We start from the raw sequence: 18,714 nt of genomic DNA on the forward strand, positions 1-18,714 counted from the left end.
AGATTTCAAGAATGAGACAAAAATGTTTAACTGTTCACTTCACTTAAAATCACTGAAGCAGGAACAGGGTAGCCAAGAATTTTCCCCAACCTGTGACAAGTCTTCAGGGTACTAACTGCTTAATCAGTGAGGGATGAAGACTCTAGAAAGTACCACACACTCTTCCTGTTCCACTTACCTTGCTGAATTATGAAATCATCAGACTGTATATCATTGTGGTTTCCACACAGGCCACATGATTTTCCACTATGCTCCTCAGACAGTTTGAGGTAAATTCCTGATATTCCATCCCAAGCCAAAGAAAAGCCAAAGGTGGTTTTCACCAGAATGTAGTCAGCTAGTTTCTCAATGAAAACCTGTCCAATTGTCTGAGGCAATGTTAAACTTGAAAAATAGAATGAAGACAATCTAAGAATATGATAAAGGATCAATTATAGATGACGTATTTTCTTCTTGTAATAATAATTAAAAGACAATTGCTACTCAGTTACAGAATAAACTATGCAGTGAGATCCCCAAATGCTACTCAGTTACAGAATAAACTATGCAGTGAGATCCCCAAATGCTACTCAGTTACAGAATAAACTATGCAGTGAGATCCCCAAAGTAATCACTGTATGGGAATCTCAACATTTTTTAAAACTTTAATATTGAAATTAAAATACAAGGAAAACAATCATCTTTTCCCATACCAATTTGGAGTCTATCCTTACAACTGGATTCTTCCTTTTTTTTTTTTTTTTTTTTTTTTTTTTTTGAGTGAAGGGGGTGGGTACCAGGAATTGAACTCAGGGGCATATCCCCAGCCCTATTTTGTATTTTATTTAGAGACAGGATCTCACTGATTTTCTTAGTGCCTTGCTGTTGCTGAGGCTGGTTTTGAACTTGCAATCCTCTTGTCTCAGCCTCCTGAGCCACTGGGATTACAGGCATGTGCCACTGTCCTGACTGGATGCTTCTTTTAATCAACCAAAACTGCACACTTGCTAAGTATCAGTAATTTTTTAAAATCTGCAAAGTAGCTACCTATTTAGAATAATGAGGACTTAAGTGATGTTTTCTTTTTCCAGAGAGTTAAAAATAATCTAAAATGCTCAACAATTCTGAAGTCAAGACAAACAATGGTCAAAATATGCAAATATATTCAAGTTCTAACTTTCTTTAATTTTATTTTCAATGTGGCTATCAGGAAATAAGAGTTTCCATTATCAAAATATCACCTTAGCATAAACCATTGTTTTCTAAAAGAAAAATGTCTCAGAATAGTTAATCATACTTACATTAGGAATATAATATAATTTGTCATGTAATATTGCATAGACTTTTTCCTAGGTTTTAAGGTGGATACAGTGTGGCCCATTTAAACAAAGGTTAAATAAGATATTTAAACTCCTAATCTAATGTCTAATTTTTCCATTTTTCACACACACACACAAAAAGTGTGCTTAGGAAATCAGAAACATAAGGGAATTGAAGAAAACTAAACAACTGGACATGTAAAAAGCAAAGTCATCTAGGAAACATTTAAGAGAACACTGTTCTCCCATCCATGAGTATTGCTGAAAAAAACAGTGCTGATAATTAAGGAAACTGGAAAAAAATTTATTTCTGTTAAGACAGCATGTCAAAATAAAATCACAAACTATAATGTGAGTAAAATGGTGGTGAATAGGTATATTCATATACTTCTCTCAAAAATTTCAAATTAGTGATTTCTTCCCATAGAGCATGGATACATGCAACAGACACTACAAAACCAAACATACTAACACATGAAGGGACAATCCCCAAAGAAGCAACTCAAAATGTCTGTAACCATTTGCACAAAGATATTTTATAGATAAATATTTACAAAAAAAAATTTGTTATAACATAGGAAAATAACTAAAAACTTAATTGGAGAAAAAAAAGACTAAATTTGTTTTTATGAAAATTATAAATATGAAGAATTAATAAAGTCAGTCTGAAATAATATTGAATATTATTTGCTTGAGATTGCAAGTTTATAAAAACCATACTTGAAAAAGTAAATCATGTTTTATAAACATTTTATAGTAATGGGATGCTAATTGTAAATATAATTACTCTGTTGAGGGTAATTTTTTTGTCAGGTTGTCTGTTACTTGGTTTGTTACTTGTTCTGTATAATAGATAATTTAATTGTATACACAACTCTTTTAAAAAAAAAAGTGTACTTGTGCTTATTTGGAAGTTTATAACATGGAAGTATATTAGAGAAGATAGGGAATAAAAATTAGAACTAGATAAACTCCAGTTAGTCTAAGACAAACCCCAAATGTGTATAAAGTTCTGATTTTATTTTATAATAGAAAAACATTAAAACGCAAGCTAAAATAAATACACAGATTAATGCTAAAAAGTATTCACGGATTCATTTCTACCAAAACCCCTTATTTCACAGTTGAGAAAATTAAAATCCAGAGAGATATGGGTTAATGTGCAGAGCCACCATATTTGAGTTTATTTTAGCAAATATTTCTGTTGCACTTACTGTGAGTTAGGCTCTAGGCCATAAACAGCATTAATATAAGCAGCATTGCTGAATAACAAGAAAATCATTTTTTCTATCATGTAACTGGAAATCACCATAGAAATGCTTTCTCCTTATTAAAACTAAATATATGCCTTCCACTTAACAAAGGGTTAACCTATCTGAATGGCATCTCTGTTTTACAAAACATGTAATTTTTAAGTGCCCACTATATTATCCAAATTCCCACATACAGCATCCTAAATTAACTATTTAAATTCAGCTCTAGGAAATACATGTTTAACTGTGCAATGCTTCCCATTCAAATGCTAAGTTTTTGTTTAGAAGAAAATAATCAAGAAAATAAGCCTAGAGAGATGGAGGGGCTATTCCTGGTTGCAACTGTGACAAAGCTCCTTGGTACTTTGTCAGAAGCCCTCTCTGCTACTGCCTGCTGCCTCTTGAGGAATGTAAACTGAGAAAAGGCATCATTGGTTGGTAAAGCCATTGCTCTGGAAAGAATCCTCATTGTTCAAAACGTGGTAGTGAATTCTGAATGATGGATGCAATTGTTCCAGCCCCCAATTTACTTTTTCTGGCATAACTCAGCTAGGAAATATTTAAATATTTAAAAGTGTCTCTGTAATTATTTAGATGGAAAGGTAGTTTATTCCCAGTATTTCTAGTTTTAAATGCATAAAACCTTTTGCAAAATATATAAATATACACTCCCCCAAACTCTTGGGTCATATTCTTGGCAGACAGGAAGCCAGAAGCGGTTGCTCTCTGATCTATTCAAGAAGGCCAGTTATTTATTGTCTCCGAGTCTTTGTCAGAACTTCAATGGAAAATCTCAAGTGACACCCAAACTTCATTCACACAAACTTGGAAAGGCCTTCAATTATCATTTCAAAAATAAAACAAAATAGATTTTTGTAAGGTCCTGCTACAAAGATAAAGAGGAAATATTTAAGAAAAAAAATAATCAGGAGTTGAATATAAAATAAAATAATCAGGAGTTCAGTATAAAAATTTCTTGAATTTCTCATTTAAAAAATATGATAAACTTATCTGTACCTGTGTAAATATATTTCTGTCCTGCACAAGAATTAGAAAGGTCAAACTGGTAAGATTCCTGGCTACCTGCTTGGCCTTAGATTCCACTGAAGTTTTCATATCTCCCATACAATGGAAGGGTACTGTTGAAGAAAAATCTCTTCCTAATCTCTACAATTCACTTCCAGACTGAGATATTTTAAAATTCTGTTAATCTGTTGTATCATTTTTATTATATCATTTATCATACATTACCTGATTCCATCTTTTTTAATTTCATGGCCATAAATTCGAATTTCCTCTTGGTTTGAAAAAAATAAGCTGATTGACCGATAACAAGTATACACTGAACCAAAGCATCTAGGACTATTATGAACCTTTAAGGGAGAAAAATGGAAAAAAAAAGCATAGGAACCAACAACAATAACAAATGAAATCCACTTGGGTTATTAAAATCACAATGCATGTTTATAGTTCTGTAGCTTCATTAGTCCCAAGACATTCTACAAAGCTATATGACATTTGTGAATATTGAGAGAAAAGAAATATTTACCCCACAAGCTGGACAACAGAATTAACTTTCTAAATGCAAATGATCAGAAATCACAGTGAATTGAACTTCAAAATTCTGAAAGTGTTTTTCAAATTATAATTAATATTTCAAAAGTGTTTTCCCCCCATGCATACTTTCCAGGAAAAGAATCTTTTTTCAAACTTAAAAAAAAAAAAACTTAAGAACTAGTGAAAAGTAAGTTAAAAAAGAAGAAATGAATCCCTGTTTAAACACCACTGCAAACACTGGCTATACGTTCAGAACATCCAATAGGCTTTTCAGAGCCTGTCTCTCAAGTATGAATACAGTTCCCAGTTCACTGGAGTTTCATTAGGATCCAAGAAATAGTAATAGCAACATAGAGAGGGAACAAAATTCTCCAGGAGGAGACTGAATAGAAATCCCACGTGGTAGATACACAGTGGCCTCAAAAGAAATCAGTAAAGGAAATGCAGCAAACAAAAGATGGGATAACTGTTTACTCTAGGAAAATGTACAAGAGAAATAAACTCACTCTAACCTATTGGGTGCAGCTCTAAGCAATGCTTACATAGTGACTCCAATGTAACATCCATATGTTGATTGAACCAAAAATAGTGATATAACTCTATTAGAAGGAATGAAGAAGTGGGGGTATACGTGTATGTGTGTTTGTGTATCTGCAAGTGTATCTGTTTCTGTGTGTGTGCATGTAACTAAGTGTTAAAGTATGCTGTAATTAAGATGATTCCTCATTTTCCATAAAAGGAAGTGAATACATAAGTTCTAACTTTCTAAAAAATTATTTTAGTTATAGATGAACAATAAAATTATTGTTCTACATTTTATTTTATTTATTTATTTTTATGTGGTAATGAAAATTTAATCCAGTGCCTCACATGCGAGGCAAGCCCTCTACCACTGAGCCACAACCCCAGCTCCAAATAAGTTCTAACTTTTAAAAAATAAAGAAATAATATCATATCTTTATGTAAGATTAAAAACACAAAGAAAGAGTTTCAAAAGTTGCCTCTGTGGAGCCAAACTGCAACAGGAATGAAGAAAGGCCAGGTATAGTGGCACATGCCTGTAATCCCAGCTACTCTGGAGGATGAAGCAGGAGGATTTCGAGTTCAAAGCCAGACTCCATGATTTAGTGAGGCTCTAAGCAATTTAGCAAGACTAAATAAAATGTAAAATAGGCTGGGGATGTGGCTCAGGGGTCAAGAGCCTCTGGGTTCAATTCCTAGTAGCAAACCAAAAAAAAAAAAGAAGGAAGGTAGGGTTATTTTTTGCTATTTTTATGAAATCTTTCAAATTATTGTCATGTACTATATTCATAAAAATAAAATTACATTTAAAAAGAAAAAATATCAGAAGTATAAAGAAGGAAACTGCATAAATAGTTTTTTTAAATACTGATCTTAAAAACCAAAATTTCCAAAATGGACATCATTAAATCATTTGGGCATACCATGAATTGAAATGTATACAGCTAGTAAAAATTATGTTTGTTAAAACACTTTGACATTTAAGAAAGCTCTTGATATAACATTGAGTAAAAATTTAGAATGGAAAAACAATACACAGTGTAATTTCAATTCTATAAATCTGTATAAAATGTAGAGTAAAAAAAATCCTATAAAGAAATATATGAAGCCATTAGCAATGGTAATGGTAATTCTTGACTGATAACCCTAATATTATTCTTTTAGACTTCTCTGAATCTTCAAATTTTCTACACTTTGTATTATTATCAAAGGATGATGAACTAGTTGATACCTTAGGCCTCAGAAGAGTAAGACACTGGACAAGAACATTTCAATGAGAAAGTCAAAGGAGTTAAGTGAATACCAATATAGAGAAACAGGAATACCAATATAGAGAGAGAAACCTATTGGGAGGAGGGGAAGAGGGAGTCAATGACAATGAAGAAGCTAACAACAAGAACTCTGTGAGCACTGAAAATGCATCCCACTAACTTTCCTATCTAAAGACACCTCTAATTTCTTAGCCATAGGCTCCACACTTTCAAAGGTCAATATACCTCGTTGCCTTTCTGAGTTGCAGACCCAGATCCCTGAATAAAGTTTCAGTTCCTACTTTTTAATATTTGCATCATCTAAGACAGAAGAAGAATTTAGGCAACTTCAACATATAAGTTAGAAGGAAAAACAATTAGCAGGAATTTAAACACATATTGGCTATGAAAAGATTTAGCTTTTAAAGCAGGACTTCAAGCCGTTTCTTGGTTGTGCTTTGAGATGCCTAGAAATTCACTAAAGGATAATTCACAGGGGAATTATCTTACTTGAACTAGAGCTACTCTACAATTTGAATCTTGAGATGTCTCCTACTTATTCATTTGAATAAGTAGTTCTGCATCTAAGAACTAATTCTCTGAGCTCCATCATATAATATTAATCTAACTAACAATTATGTAGTTTGTATATGCCAATGAAGAAATGTCAGCTTCCAGTCCATACTAAGAATGCTGGTTTGGTTTGTTTTGTTTTGGTACTGGGACTTGAACTCAGGGTTAAGTATGTACCCCCCTCAATTAAAGTGTCAAGAAGGAAATAAGTGTAAGCAATAGGGTTGGTGATTGAACCTACCCCCTTTTCAATAATCAAACAAAACTTGAAGATTAGAGATGATGACTGGTGTTGACATCATGACATCCATAACAGACACTTATGCATTGCCTATAAGATCCTCCAACAGGGATTCAAACCCTATTTCTCACAATGCTAGGCCTCATCTCAATAGAATTATACTCAATATAATCACAAATTTGGTCTATCCATTAAAAACAGAACCCTGAGTAGTCATTCTATTATTATTATCTATTCCCCATCATTTGTCCAGTTCTTTTAAGGATACACTTTTCCAGAAATAATTTTTTTAAATGAATATATTCTAGGATCACCTACCCATACAGTGTACCGAGGCTCCAAATTACCACAGTCCTTTGCAAAAATATAGGAACAAGTTCCTGGAAAGTAATAGTAGATGCCATCAAATGTTTCAAAATGATATTGTCCCCAGGTTTTGCAAATACCATCTCTGCCAATGCCCATGTTTGGGACTGAAAAGAAATAGGAAAAAGTTCAGTAAAATGAAAGAAATTAGTTGCCTCTAGTCATGTTCAGTTATGATGATTCTAATTTTCAATGAAATAAGTATTTTCTTCTTTGGTAGTTTCTATCACAAAAAAAAAACTATTATGAAATTACTAGATGCTGTCAAAACTATCAAACTTTTAAAGGAAAAACAGGGTCTTCAATTTGTTCTGAAAAATGATTGATATTAATTTTTACTTCCAAAAGGAGAGTGTAGGAGAAAGGAAGACCAAGGAAATGATATAAGAAAAGAAGGTGGTGCTGATAAAGCAAATATGTGGCTCAGAAAGGAGAAATGTCACCATTGCCTGTCCTAAAACTTTGCATAGGTAGCATTAGAGTGTTCCAGTCTCCACAGTTCTTTCAAAAATATTTTTATGGTATTCGAAGAGATACCATATTGACCAAAACAAAATAAAACAGCATTAGTTGTTCAAAGTTTACTGGAATTTCAGAAATCATGACCTCAGAGTGGCCAAATCTCAAGCAATATTCATCTTATATGATACAACTTCATTTCCTGTGATCATCATATCTACCCTCGTAGATATTCTGTTTAGTGCCTTTTCTTTCTTTTTGTAATTTTTACTTAAATTTACTGTTTCTAGCCAGTAAAAGACACAGGATGATTCTTTTTTTTTTTTTTTTTTTTTTGAGGCAGTCTTGCTAAATCAGTTAGGTCCTTGCTAAATTGCTGAGGCTGGCTTTGAACTTGGGATCCTTCTGCCTCAGCTTCCTGAGCTACTGGGATTACGGACATACATCACCATGCCCAGCAGGTGATTCACTTTTAAAGCAGTCTTTCCTGCCAGTGCATATTTTCTGTGGTATATTTTCATTCATCTTGTACTTTTCTTTATAGTACATGTCACAAGTTTAATTATTGTGTATCTCTTGTATATAAGATATATTTCTAGACTGCAGCCTCCAGGAGAACAGGAACATGTCGATATTGTTCACACATGTATAGCCTTTTGCCTACATTGGGATCTAGTAAATGCTCAATAAATATTGATTAAATGAAAATTTATTGATCATATTCACATAAGATCCTATCTTAAACACTATAGATAAAAACTTAGAAAAAGAAAAAACTCCCCTGTTTTGAAGAACTCTCAATTATATTACAATATTTTTGTACAGAATAATCAGTTAACTCAAATTCAAAAAGAATGTGTGGCTCCAAATAAAGAATCTAACTTACAAAATAAAAGAGAGATGACTGAGAATTTATTATGATTGACTAGTAGTGTATAAAGTGTAAAGAATACTAGGAAAACATTAGAAATCAGCATGAAGGAAAAGTATGCATATTTATTTTATTTTACATTGTTTCAAAATCATTTCAAATCACTGAAAATAAATTGTCAGCTCTCTAGTTAATATACAACTCCCAATGGATGAACACTGCCATAGCAAAATTATGCCTTCATGTTCTTTTCAGCATCCCATAATTCTCTCACAAATATCCCTGACACTTACTAATCTGGCACCTTGTCCCAAGAGCTTGAAATATTTGACAGTCACATGTACCAGTCTTAGAACAGAAAGCTCCGTTAAGGCATTCATGAGGACAAGAACCTGAGGAGCAAAATAATAAGTTATTTTCTGGCATGCATGGGCTCTTATAAGCACAATATGTCAAGATCCAACTTGGACTAACTGTAACCACCATAAACTTAAATAGAACCCTGGGCCTCTTGCATTGAGAAGCTAAAGAATTAAACCTATCAAATCTCTATCTAGCTCATTTCATTATGTGAGCTGTGAAGCAAGAAAGACAGGCTTTCACATCTCAAACTACTCTGAGAGCAAAGGTCATCCTCCTTCAAGCAATTGAAAGGTCAAGTTCCCATGTAAGGAATCACTGTCCCAGATGATGAGAACCAGAAATACACAAACTGCAGAGGATTCCATTGATGGAGTTCAGCACCAGCTGCACTTCCGATCTGCTCCTTCTCCAGGAGCAAGCATGGTACTAAAGAATGGTATCAGCATTTACTTAAGGAATCATGAAAAAAAAAAAAAGGAACTCCTACTATTGAATAGAATGATTAAACACTGCATTCAAAATTTGTTTATTAATAATCCTTAGGCTCAATATAAATGAAGCAATATCTCTGGAACCTGTGCTTAATATTGATGAGACCTAAGCCCATGTCACTGCTGGCTGTCACCAAAAGGATTACCTTTTGTGGAAAGAAAACTTGCTCCAAAGATTTACATTAAAAAAGAGGAAGCAAGTCACCACGAGCTCCAATCCTAATTTTGTTATCATCTTTGGAGTGGATTTAAAAAATGCAAATGAATCACAATAAAAATTTTTCTTCTGTTAAGGAGAGGACAAGAGGCAACTGGCAAAACTCAAGCAGGAAGAACTTAAGTCACATATCAGAAGAATTAGAGAACATCTTTGAGTCACCATAAAGTATTACTAAAGAAGTTGGGCCCGCCTGGGATATGTCAAGTTCATGGAAGACATTCATCTAACTTTAGTAATTTAACCACAGTTCTGCCAGAGACAAGAATGAGAAAATCCTATTATTACTTTCCAACTTAAGATTCATTGCTATCTGTACAGTTTAAAATGCACAAATCTCTTCATAAATCCTTAGTGAGTAGAAATGAGCTGTTTTACCTTAAACTATAAATATTGGTGAAAATTATGTTTTTCATAAACTTAAAAGCAGTTTTTTCCTTAAGGTGCACATTTACCTTTAAAGTTTATCTTAGTTACAGTCTTAAGCTTTACCAATGAATATATATTTAAATATTTAAGTAAACAAATGTATCTCCTTCAAAATTTTATTTACACTCCTGTTTGTTCTCCTGAAAACAAATAGCAAACCAAAACTGGTGAGGATCCATGTGATTTTAAACATCATAATAAGAATTTCTATTTTCTAGTTTCCTCTCAAATTTTAAATTACTTAAAGGAAATGTGAAATTATTACTTAATTATTAAATGATAATTAATACTTAATTGATATTATTTATTATTTAATTATTATTATTATTTTAAGCAAAATAGGAATGTCAAGGAATTAAGGAAAAAATAAATGATGCAGAAATGGGGGTTTTGATTCCCAGTGACATCATTCCAGGTTTTATGGGTTTTGTCTAAATGTTTAGCTCTGGTTATTTTAAAAAATAATTTGAATTTCTATAGGAAATGAACTTAAGTTATTAACTATTATTACCACCCTGGTTTAGTTTCCTCCATGAAGTACATGGAAACAATACAGAAGTGATTCAATATTATCTCCCAAAGGGACCTTTTGAGAAAACAAAACAAAAACACAGGTATAACAACTGACCTTTTATTTTGCTCTCACCCCAGTTAATAGCTTCATGGAAAAAATATCTTGGAGAAGTTGCTTCAAGCTTTGAAAGAAATAAGAATTATTTTTTCAAGCCAAACATGCAGATGGAAAAATCCGGAAAATAGCTACAAATACAGAAATGATGAAGTACTGACTTTGTATTTCCATGGATTATAGAGACTGTCTCAGTGAGGCAGAAAGGGCTCCTTCAGGGTTGTAGGTAGATGACCCGGTTTCAAGCCTTTGTTTGGGTTCTTCCATGACTTTGACAAGTCATTTGCCTTCTCTGCTCTCATCCTCACTTTGCTTCCTCATTCTCAGGCCCATCACCCCCTTGGGAAAGGAACCTGGCTGGAGCCTAATCTGTGGATTAATTGATTGCTTTGCCTGCAGGAACAGCAGTTCTCTGACATTTCCAGGTGCAGATGGGGCTAGAAAAAACTGCATGGGGCTAATGGACCAACAGTGGGTGCTGTCTTGCAACCTGAGCACCAATCACTAGCCACAAAAGCACCAGCTGTTTCAGAGTCGATGTGTCACCTTTAGCTCCAAAGAGTTGGCACTTTAAAGTTCATGGAACATTAAAATACATCTCTTTATAGAGCCTAAGGTAGTTTCAAGTAAGGGTTAAAAGCATGAATTATAGAAACAAACAGACCTGGAGTAAAGTCCTGACTCTGTCATAACTTTACACTTTGGCAAGTTTCTTAACCTCTCAGTGAGTGCCTCCCTTTACTCATCTGTAAAAAGGAAACCATCATGGCACCTACTTCATTTCATAGTTATGACAATGAAGTAAAACAAAATAGGTAAAGTTTTCAGCATAATTCTTTCACAGAGAAATCAGTAATAAAGGGACTTGTCTCAATCTGAACAACGCTTGTGAGACATCCATATCAAATAATTGTGGATTTAAAACTAATCAATTGTAGATGATTAGTCCAAATCAGTACCAATTGCATATACAACTCGGGCCATATCTCTCCCAATAGCATTTTTCATATTTGACAGAAGAAACACAAACCCCAAATTTGCCACACAATTGTCAAATAAAGCAGCTGATGATGTTGGAAAAACCGGAGAAGGGGAAGGATGAAAAGGAAGGAGGGATGAGGGACATCATGTGAGAAACGGAGTCCTTTTTCCACAGACTCTGGTCACCTGCCCACATGTGAAGTTTTATTTTGGCATTTTTCCGTCTCAGTACTTTTTCTTTGAATAGGAAAACCTGCTCTATGCTATATGAAACCGCTGCTTATCGGTGACGAGTCCTGCTTCCTCACATGTTGAAGTTTGAACATTAGAGAAGCACGCTGAGGCAAGCATATGAAGCAGGGTTTATTTAAAAAGGGGTAATACAGACTTCTCCTGGGAGGGAGAAGGGGGCCATAGCTGCTATCCTGGTATCCCAAGAAGCGATAAGTTCTGCCCTTTTTATATGTCCTAGGCTTCCTTTGTTCTCCTCTTCTCTTCCCCTTATCTCTCTTCTTCCTGCATAGGTGACTAGGCCCAGGAATGCTAGGTGGGATGGCCAAAAGGTGGGAAACAGGTGGGCTGAAGGGGGAAGGGCAGAAGGGAGCAGCCCAGGACCTACATTAATGAACAACCTTAGAGCTCCCTGTCAGGAGGGGCAATTCCTGGGACAGGTTACCTTAGCAACAGGTTGGAGCAGGGGCAGTTTCTTGATAAGGGTGGAGGAAGGGCTCTGAAGGCCTTAATACATTTAATACATTTCAGTCCCTCAGGGGACAGTCTCCAACTTCCTGGACTCACTCAAATTGGCCTCCTTGATCCTGCCTGACTCGATTTACTTACCTATCCTGACTGCCTGTCTAATTCTGGCTTCATTATCTCTCAATATTTGAAGACTCATTTCTTTTTATTAATCTTTTTTTTTTTTGCAGGGTAGGGGTGGGAGATAGCAGGATTGAACTCAGGAGCACTTGGCCACTGAACCACATCCCCAGCCCTATCTTGTATTTTATTTAGAGACAAGGTGTCGCTGAGTTGCTTAGCTCCTTGCTTTTTTGCTGAGGCTGGCTTTGAACCTGCAATCCTCTTGTCTCAGCCTCCCGAGCCGCTGGGATTACAGGTATGTGTAACCATGCCCAGCTTGAAGACTCATTTCTAAACTCTTTGACCCACGCCATGGCTCCAAGTTCACTGTTTCCTGTTCACATCCTCCCAGGTTTCATCCCCACTGCTCCATCTCCTCTATTTATCTGTCTTTGCCTCTGTCTACAAACCAAATTAAACTCACAACTGTCTATGACCTTGATTCCACCTGGACAGCAAGTCTTATTTTCTCATCAGCCATATTCTTTCTGGCTGCCTAAACCAAATGTAGTTGATTTTTTTACTGGGTACCAACATCTTCCTACTTTGCTCCCAAATGATTTTAGGCCAATCTTATTAGTGTACGCCAACCAATCATCTCTGATGCTCAACAAATGTGTATAGTAATTTCAATTCTGCGTCCCACATACCCTTGATAAAATTACTCAACCTGTTCAGTCTCAGTTTCCCATTATATAAAAAAGGAATAATAACACCTGCTTCACAGAATTGTGAGGATTAAATGAAATCATAGAAGTAATGCATTTAGTTCCAAGCACGTAACAAGGGTTAGAAACATGCCTCCTATTGCTATTCTTGGGCAAAATGGAATACACTGGATAATATAAGGCCAAGGCAAAAAAATATAATTTGTTTCTTGGCCCACCCAACCCACACTTCCACTATAGACACTGCAATGACTACTACACACCAGCCTCCTAACTACCCCAGCCTCCATCCTATGTATCAGAGCATCATTACCCATTTCACCAGTGCTAGATGTGACACTCAGCATTTTTTTAAAAAAATAAATCTGAACTTAAAATGGCATTTTACACGGATAATTAAGAGCTTTTAAATTTTTACGTCACAAGGATATTGACAGGTAATTGATGGCATCTTACATTCAATGAGCCAATTGCACAGAAATTACTTCTCTATAACCCTACTTCCACTAGACATGGAGTTTCTAGATATCAAGCCCTGCTATTCTTGTTTATATCTCTAGCATAATGCTTGATATGTTGGCAACAAACATCAACTGAATGGAAAAAAAAAAAAAGTTCCCAAGGGTGTTGAGAGTCATGACTACAGCAGACTCTGTTGATGCCCCTTTCAGAACTTCCTCAAATTCACCTTGAAATCTATCTGGGTTCCTGTGCACACTGACAGCCTCTAACTTCAAACCTTAGGTTCTTTCTCTCTCTGCCTGAGGACAGAGTCCAAGCAGGACAAATGACAAATAGTGCTTTCCTGGGTATTTAAAAGTCCTCAGAAGCCACTCTTGACCAGTGAGAAAGAGGAATTGATGCATAAATATTCTAGATTCTCACTGTGGAAATAATTCTAGGATACATGCTACCCAGTTCCTCATAGGGTTCCCAATAAGAGCAGGTCCCAAGTGCCTACAACAGAAAGCCCCTCATTAATATACCCTATATTCAATTTTCTCCCTTCTTCCCTTACTTTTGCCTCTCCCTCATCTGTGCACTCTGCAAGTAAATAACCTGCTCCTAAGTCTATGTCTCAGCACCTGCTTCCAGGGAATAGTTGGACTGGAATGCAAATACAAAAATACCCCAGGCATTGGGTGCACATATTCACATAAGTGATAAAAGAGGACAGCCCATTCTTCTGCCTTACTGATTATAACTCCACAGGAGAAGCACCAAAAAATTACAGGCTTTATGTGGGAAATCATTGCAACATCTGTGAAAGTCTGTCTATCCTTCTCTGGATCACTTCGTTGCCAATGTATTTCTGAGTACAGTTGTTTACCCATCAGTGCTGTGTTCTTAAAGCATGTGAGTGAATCAATGGACATAAATGGCCTTATAACACAAGACTGATATCTGACAGAGGGTCGTGCATGATTATGTTCTCATTGACCTTCTTTAACATTTCTTCTTTTTAAATCTGTCCAGGAATATTACATGATTTTGATGCACACTCTCTAGCTATAGAAAATAGAAGTGCAAGTCCCCTGCTCTTTGTTCTCCTTAAGGAGGACATCAAGACAAGGAAAGTGTGTTCCTCACTCAGTATCAGAAAGAAGGTGTTCAGGAAAATTATACATTGAAATGCACAATAGTATAGTCTCATCCATAGGGCACTTTATATGACTGACACCTTCGGAGTATATTTCAAAGGTCCCTCAATCTACTGGATTCACCAGAAAGTTTTTCTCAAAATCAGATTTCTTACTGAGTCATGTGGATGACTTTGTCTAATTAACATAGTATCTTCTAGCAAACATGTACCTTTCCTTCTTAGAGAAAAATCATTTTAACCACTTCACATGATACATAAGTACTTTGTATGCAAAACACTCTCTTTTCTTTTTTTTTTCAGAGTAGAGATTAGAAATTTATTAAAGGACAGAAGAAAAGACTTCTCCCGGAGGAAGAAGGGGACCCAGAAGGTGGAATCCAGTTAGCGGGCAATGTGTTCCCCTTTTTATAGGTTTGGTGATGGAAAAAAAAAATAGTGTTTGGATTCTACATAAAATCCTTTGCCCATTCTGGAGGGAAAAAAAAAAGTCTCTACTCTTGACAAAAATAAATCAGTTTGGTTTCCTAAACTGTAACAACAGCATATCAAATCTGTCATACATTCATCTACTAATTCTTTTCTTCAATACCATAAAATATACAAATGCAGGCATCCATCAAAAAATGCTAGTAGAAATTGTTTGCACTTTAGCATTTGTCAAAGGCTTCCTTGAATATTTAAGCTGTTTGCTATATAAATATTCAAATCACATTACTTTCCCCTAAATGCCTTTACTAAGTTAGGATTCTCTTATTTTGCAAACTATCTCTTATAGAGAAACATTTTCTGAAATCAATTCATTTGAATGTTCTGACTATAGTTTGTAGGTAATGCAATTATGTTACCCAATATCTTTTATATAAAGGGACCCAAGCAAGAAGAGCTCCTCAAATTCAATGTCACCCTGTCCTCCGAAAACCAGTTACCTCTTCAGAGATGCCCACAATTTACATTCTTCAGAAAATACAAAAGCCATCTCTGTCAGGACATCAAGATTTGATGCCCTCCTACAGTATTTAACTTGTAGCATTTTTGATCTTTGTCCGCTCCTTCTTGAAAGTATTTGTATTATTGCTATGGTCCTCATTGACATTGTGCCTAACAAATTCAAATTTCCTACCAAGTGGATGGGATTCAATCTTCCATAAATGCTTCAAGCCCATCTGTTAGATAACTAAGATGAAGAGCACACACACACACACACACACAAAAAAAAAAAAAAAAAAAAACGTATTTCACTTCAAATATGTCAATGAGAACCAAGCATGAAATTGAGGGTCACAAAAAAAAAAGCAGAGAAGTTACTTTGCCTCTTTCTCCCGCTTTCTGTTTTGTTTTTAACATTTTATTCCCCTCTACAAAGGTCTCATTGTTGAAGTGACAGCAGAGTCCAAAGCAGAATGGATTATTTCTCTGCCTCCCTCTCCATCTGAGGCATAACCTACCTGTGCTGCTAAAAGAGCTCTTTTCTGTCGATTTTCATTAAACTCATTTCTAGAAGAAAACAAAAAGAACTTGTATAATCAGAGGCCCCTAGGCAACCTGAACAAGCCTCTCCCAAGAGAGAGCTGGTGTTTTCCTCCTGATTTCCATCACTTTATCAAAGAGGTCTTTCTTGGTTTAACATTTAAAAGGTCCCCCTCCCCTTTTTGAAGGGGTTAGATTTGGGTGGTGGTGCTGTCTCATTTTACAAAACTTAGGAGTGTCCCCAAATCTCTCCAGTCTCTGATGTAAACTGGATTTTAGGAAGGAACTTGGAAATAGAGAAATAAAATAGTGTAATATTGTAGCACCAACCAGCATAATATTTCCACCACATGACTTGGTAAATCTGGTGAAGTCAGTTTTTGCCAAGAGTACACCCGGTTTCTTTTCAATCATAATACTCAATTCTCTCCTGTTCCATGTCATAAAGGGCAGACTAAAATTAATGTGAGTAGGGGCCGCACATTGCTATTATTCAAAACCAGTTCATTCACTAAGGTGAATATTTTTTATGGTGTTTTATATTTTTGTGTTTTATATATATTGATAAAAATTTTTGTCAATAATCAAATGCAGAATAGAATTGGTTTTTTTATTCAGCAGATTAATTTAGTCCAAAAAGTGATTTTCATTATTCAACTGCCAGAACTACTTTATTTTTTTAATCATTAAAATTTGTTTTACCTTATTTTAAGAATTCAGAAAAAAATACATTTGTAATCAATGTGTATTAATAATAAAAATTTATATTACTGCATATAGCCTCTTTACAAATCTTCGAAATAAAAATCTCGTTAGTACCTATAGTTAGTGGACACCACCAAGAACTCTTCTTGTAATTAAAAGGAAATATTTTAGCTTCATAAATAAGGAAATGTATGCCAAATCACTTATAACTTGAGGAAATGTCTTATAAAATTTATTTCATTTTTCGTAAAATATGTCATTCATTTTTAAAAGCAGATACAATTGTCTGCAGAGCTGTGCTATTTCCATTATTTCTTGTTTTCGAGGGTAAAAAAAAAAACAAGAAATACTCACTTCGATGTTCCCATCAAGATGGATGATACACAAATATATCCTGCCAGACATAAATATATAAAGATAAGAATGAAAAGCCTACAAGTATCTTGGTCAGTGTTGTGGTTGCTTAACAGTTCATTGTAACATCAATTTCGCTGCTAATTATTTTGTACTTTACAGAGAATTCTGACCAGGACATTGTCTGTGAGACACTGGAGTTAAGTGATAATTCAAAAAGAACAAGCAGTGTACATGGATTTACACAGAGACATAATGCAACGAAGGGAGCACTAGACTTGGAATCAGAGATCCAAGTTATAGTTCCGGTCCTATCATTTATTTGCCAGACTTAAGCAAGATAACAAACATACCACAGAATGCTGGTGTTGTGCAAATGGATCTCCAATGTCCCTTCCAGCATCCTAGGACACCTTCTTCATTGGGTTTCCAGTCACTACTAGGATTGGAAGGTGGTGTCTCTTGATCTCTCCTGTGGTTTGCACTTCAATAATTTTTCCCCTTTTCCCTACAATCTCCCAAGCATACAGCCTTTTTCAGGGATTAAAAACTAAAAACTAAATGTAAATATATGATTTCCCCATGAAAATACATCATAAAAACTAATTTATGGGTAAAATTACTGTCAAAAATAATGGGAAATTAATTCTTAACCTCAACTGTTAAAAGTCAGTCTTCAAACAATTTTTTTTTTCCATTTGGGGGCTTGATGGTATGAAGAAAGTTTAAATACCCAATCTTTATTCTAACATAGACAATTATTTTAAATAATCTTTTAGAAGAAAAAATTAACCAGAATTTCTAGTATAATTGCACATTATTGAAGCATGATTCTAAATAGCCATTAAAAAGACACAAAAAATAACAAGTAAAAGGTCCATGTTTTCCATATCATTAAGAATTTTCAATAAGATTACCTGAATGTCATTCCAATGACTTAAAAATGCTTTATTTAAAAAAAACTATTATCAATTGTAAGAAAGGCTAAAATTTGATAAATTAAGGTAAAAAATTAATGTAAGTTCTTACCTTGTAAGGAAAACAGCAGTATATGGAGCAAGAATGTACCCCAAGGTATCATCAAATTGAATTTTCTCACAATGTTCATTTCAGTGTAGACTTTCTCTCTGAAATGTAACCAGATTGTGGGCCTTTACTATAATGACATCTTAGAAGTATGTGTATTTGTAGTGTGCTCAAATTCTAATAAATATAGCTGTGTAACAAAGTAATTTAAAAAGGAATTCCAGGCTTCTAACCACACACAGCATCTGAAGCTTTAGAATGTGCAACAATCCTTTAGCTGGGTTCCTCATTAGCAATGCATGGCAGCTGCTCACCTGAGCTGGTATTAGTTACAGCCCACCCCACACCCGCACATCATAGCCTCTTTAGCCTATGTCTGCCTTTTATGATTTCTAAAGACAGTGGCATCAAAAAGAAAAAACTTGTTGATATCTCCTAATGACATAAGAGATAGCCATTATTCCTAAATGTTGATCCATTCTGTTTTAAATTTTTATTCATAAAAGTGTCCTTCAAAAAAGGGGGAAATAA

General features: G+C 34.9%; 1 protein-coding gene across 2 annotated transcripts in view; it reads right to left on the reverse strand.

Moving 5' to 3' along the window:
• The window catches only part of Otogl (otogelin like), a 124,283-nt gene extending 106,018 nt beyond the window's left edge, over window positions 1-18,265 (reverse strand). For both annotated transcript variants that reach the window (XM_078053101.1, XM_078053100.1), the window contains exons 1-8: window positions 18,187-18,265; window positions 17,158-17,197; window positions 16,077-16,125; window positions 10,519-10,585; window positions 8,684-8,782; window positions 7,013-7,167; window positions 3,803-3,924; window positions 179-384 (exon numbers count right to left, since the gene is read on the reverse strand). In XM_078053101.1, coding sequence (XP_077909227.1) covers window positions 179-384; window positions 3,803-3,924; window positions 7,013-7,167; window positions 8,684-8,782; window positions 10,519-10,585; window positions 16,077-16,125; window positions 17,158-17,197; window positions 18,187-18,265 — 817 coding nt within the window. The remainder of the gene's footprint in view (window positions 1-178; window positions 385-3,802; window positions 3,925-7,012; window positions 7,168-8,683; window positions 8,783-10,518; window positions 10,586-16,076; window positions 16,126-17,157; window positions 17,198-18,186) is intronic.
• Window positions 18,266-18,714: the final 449 nt, after the last annotated feature.

This window comes from Ictidomys tridecemlineatus, chromosome 6, assembly GCF_052094955.1.
Source record: "Ictidomys tridecemlineatus isolate mIctTri1 chromosome 6, mIctTri1.hap1, whole genome shotgun sequence".
Lineage (NCBI taxonomy): Eukaryota > Metazoa > Chordata > Mammalia > Rodentia > Sciuridae > Ictidomys > Ictidomys tridecemlineatus.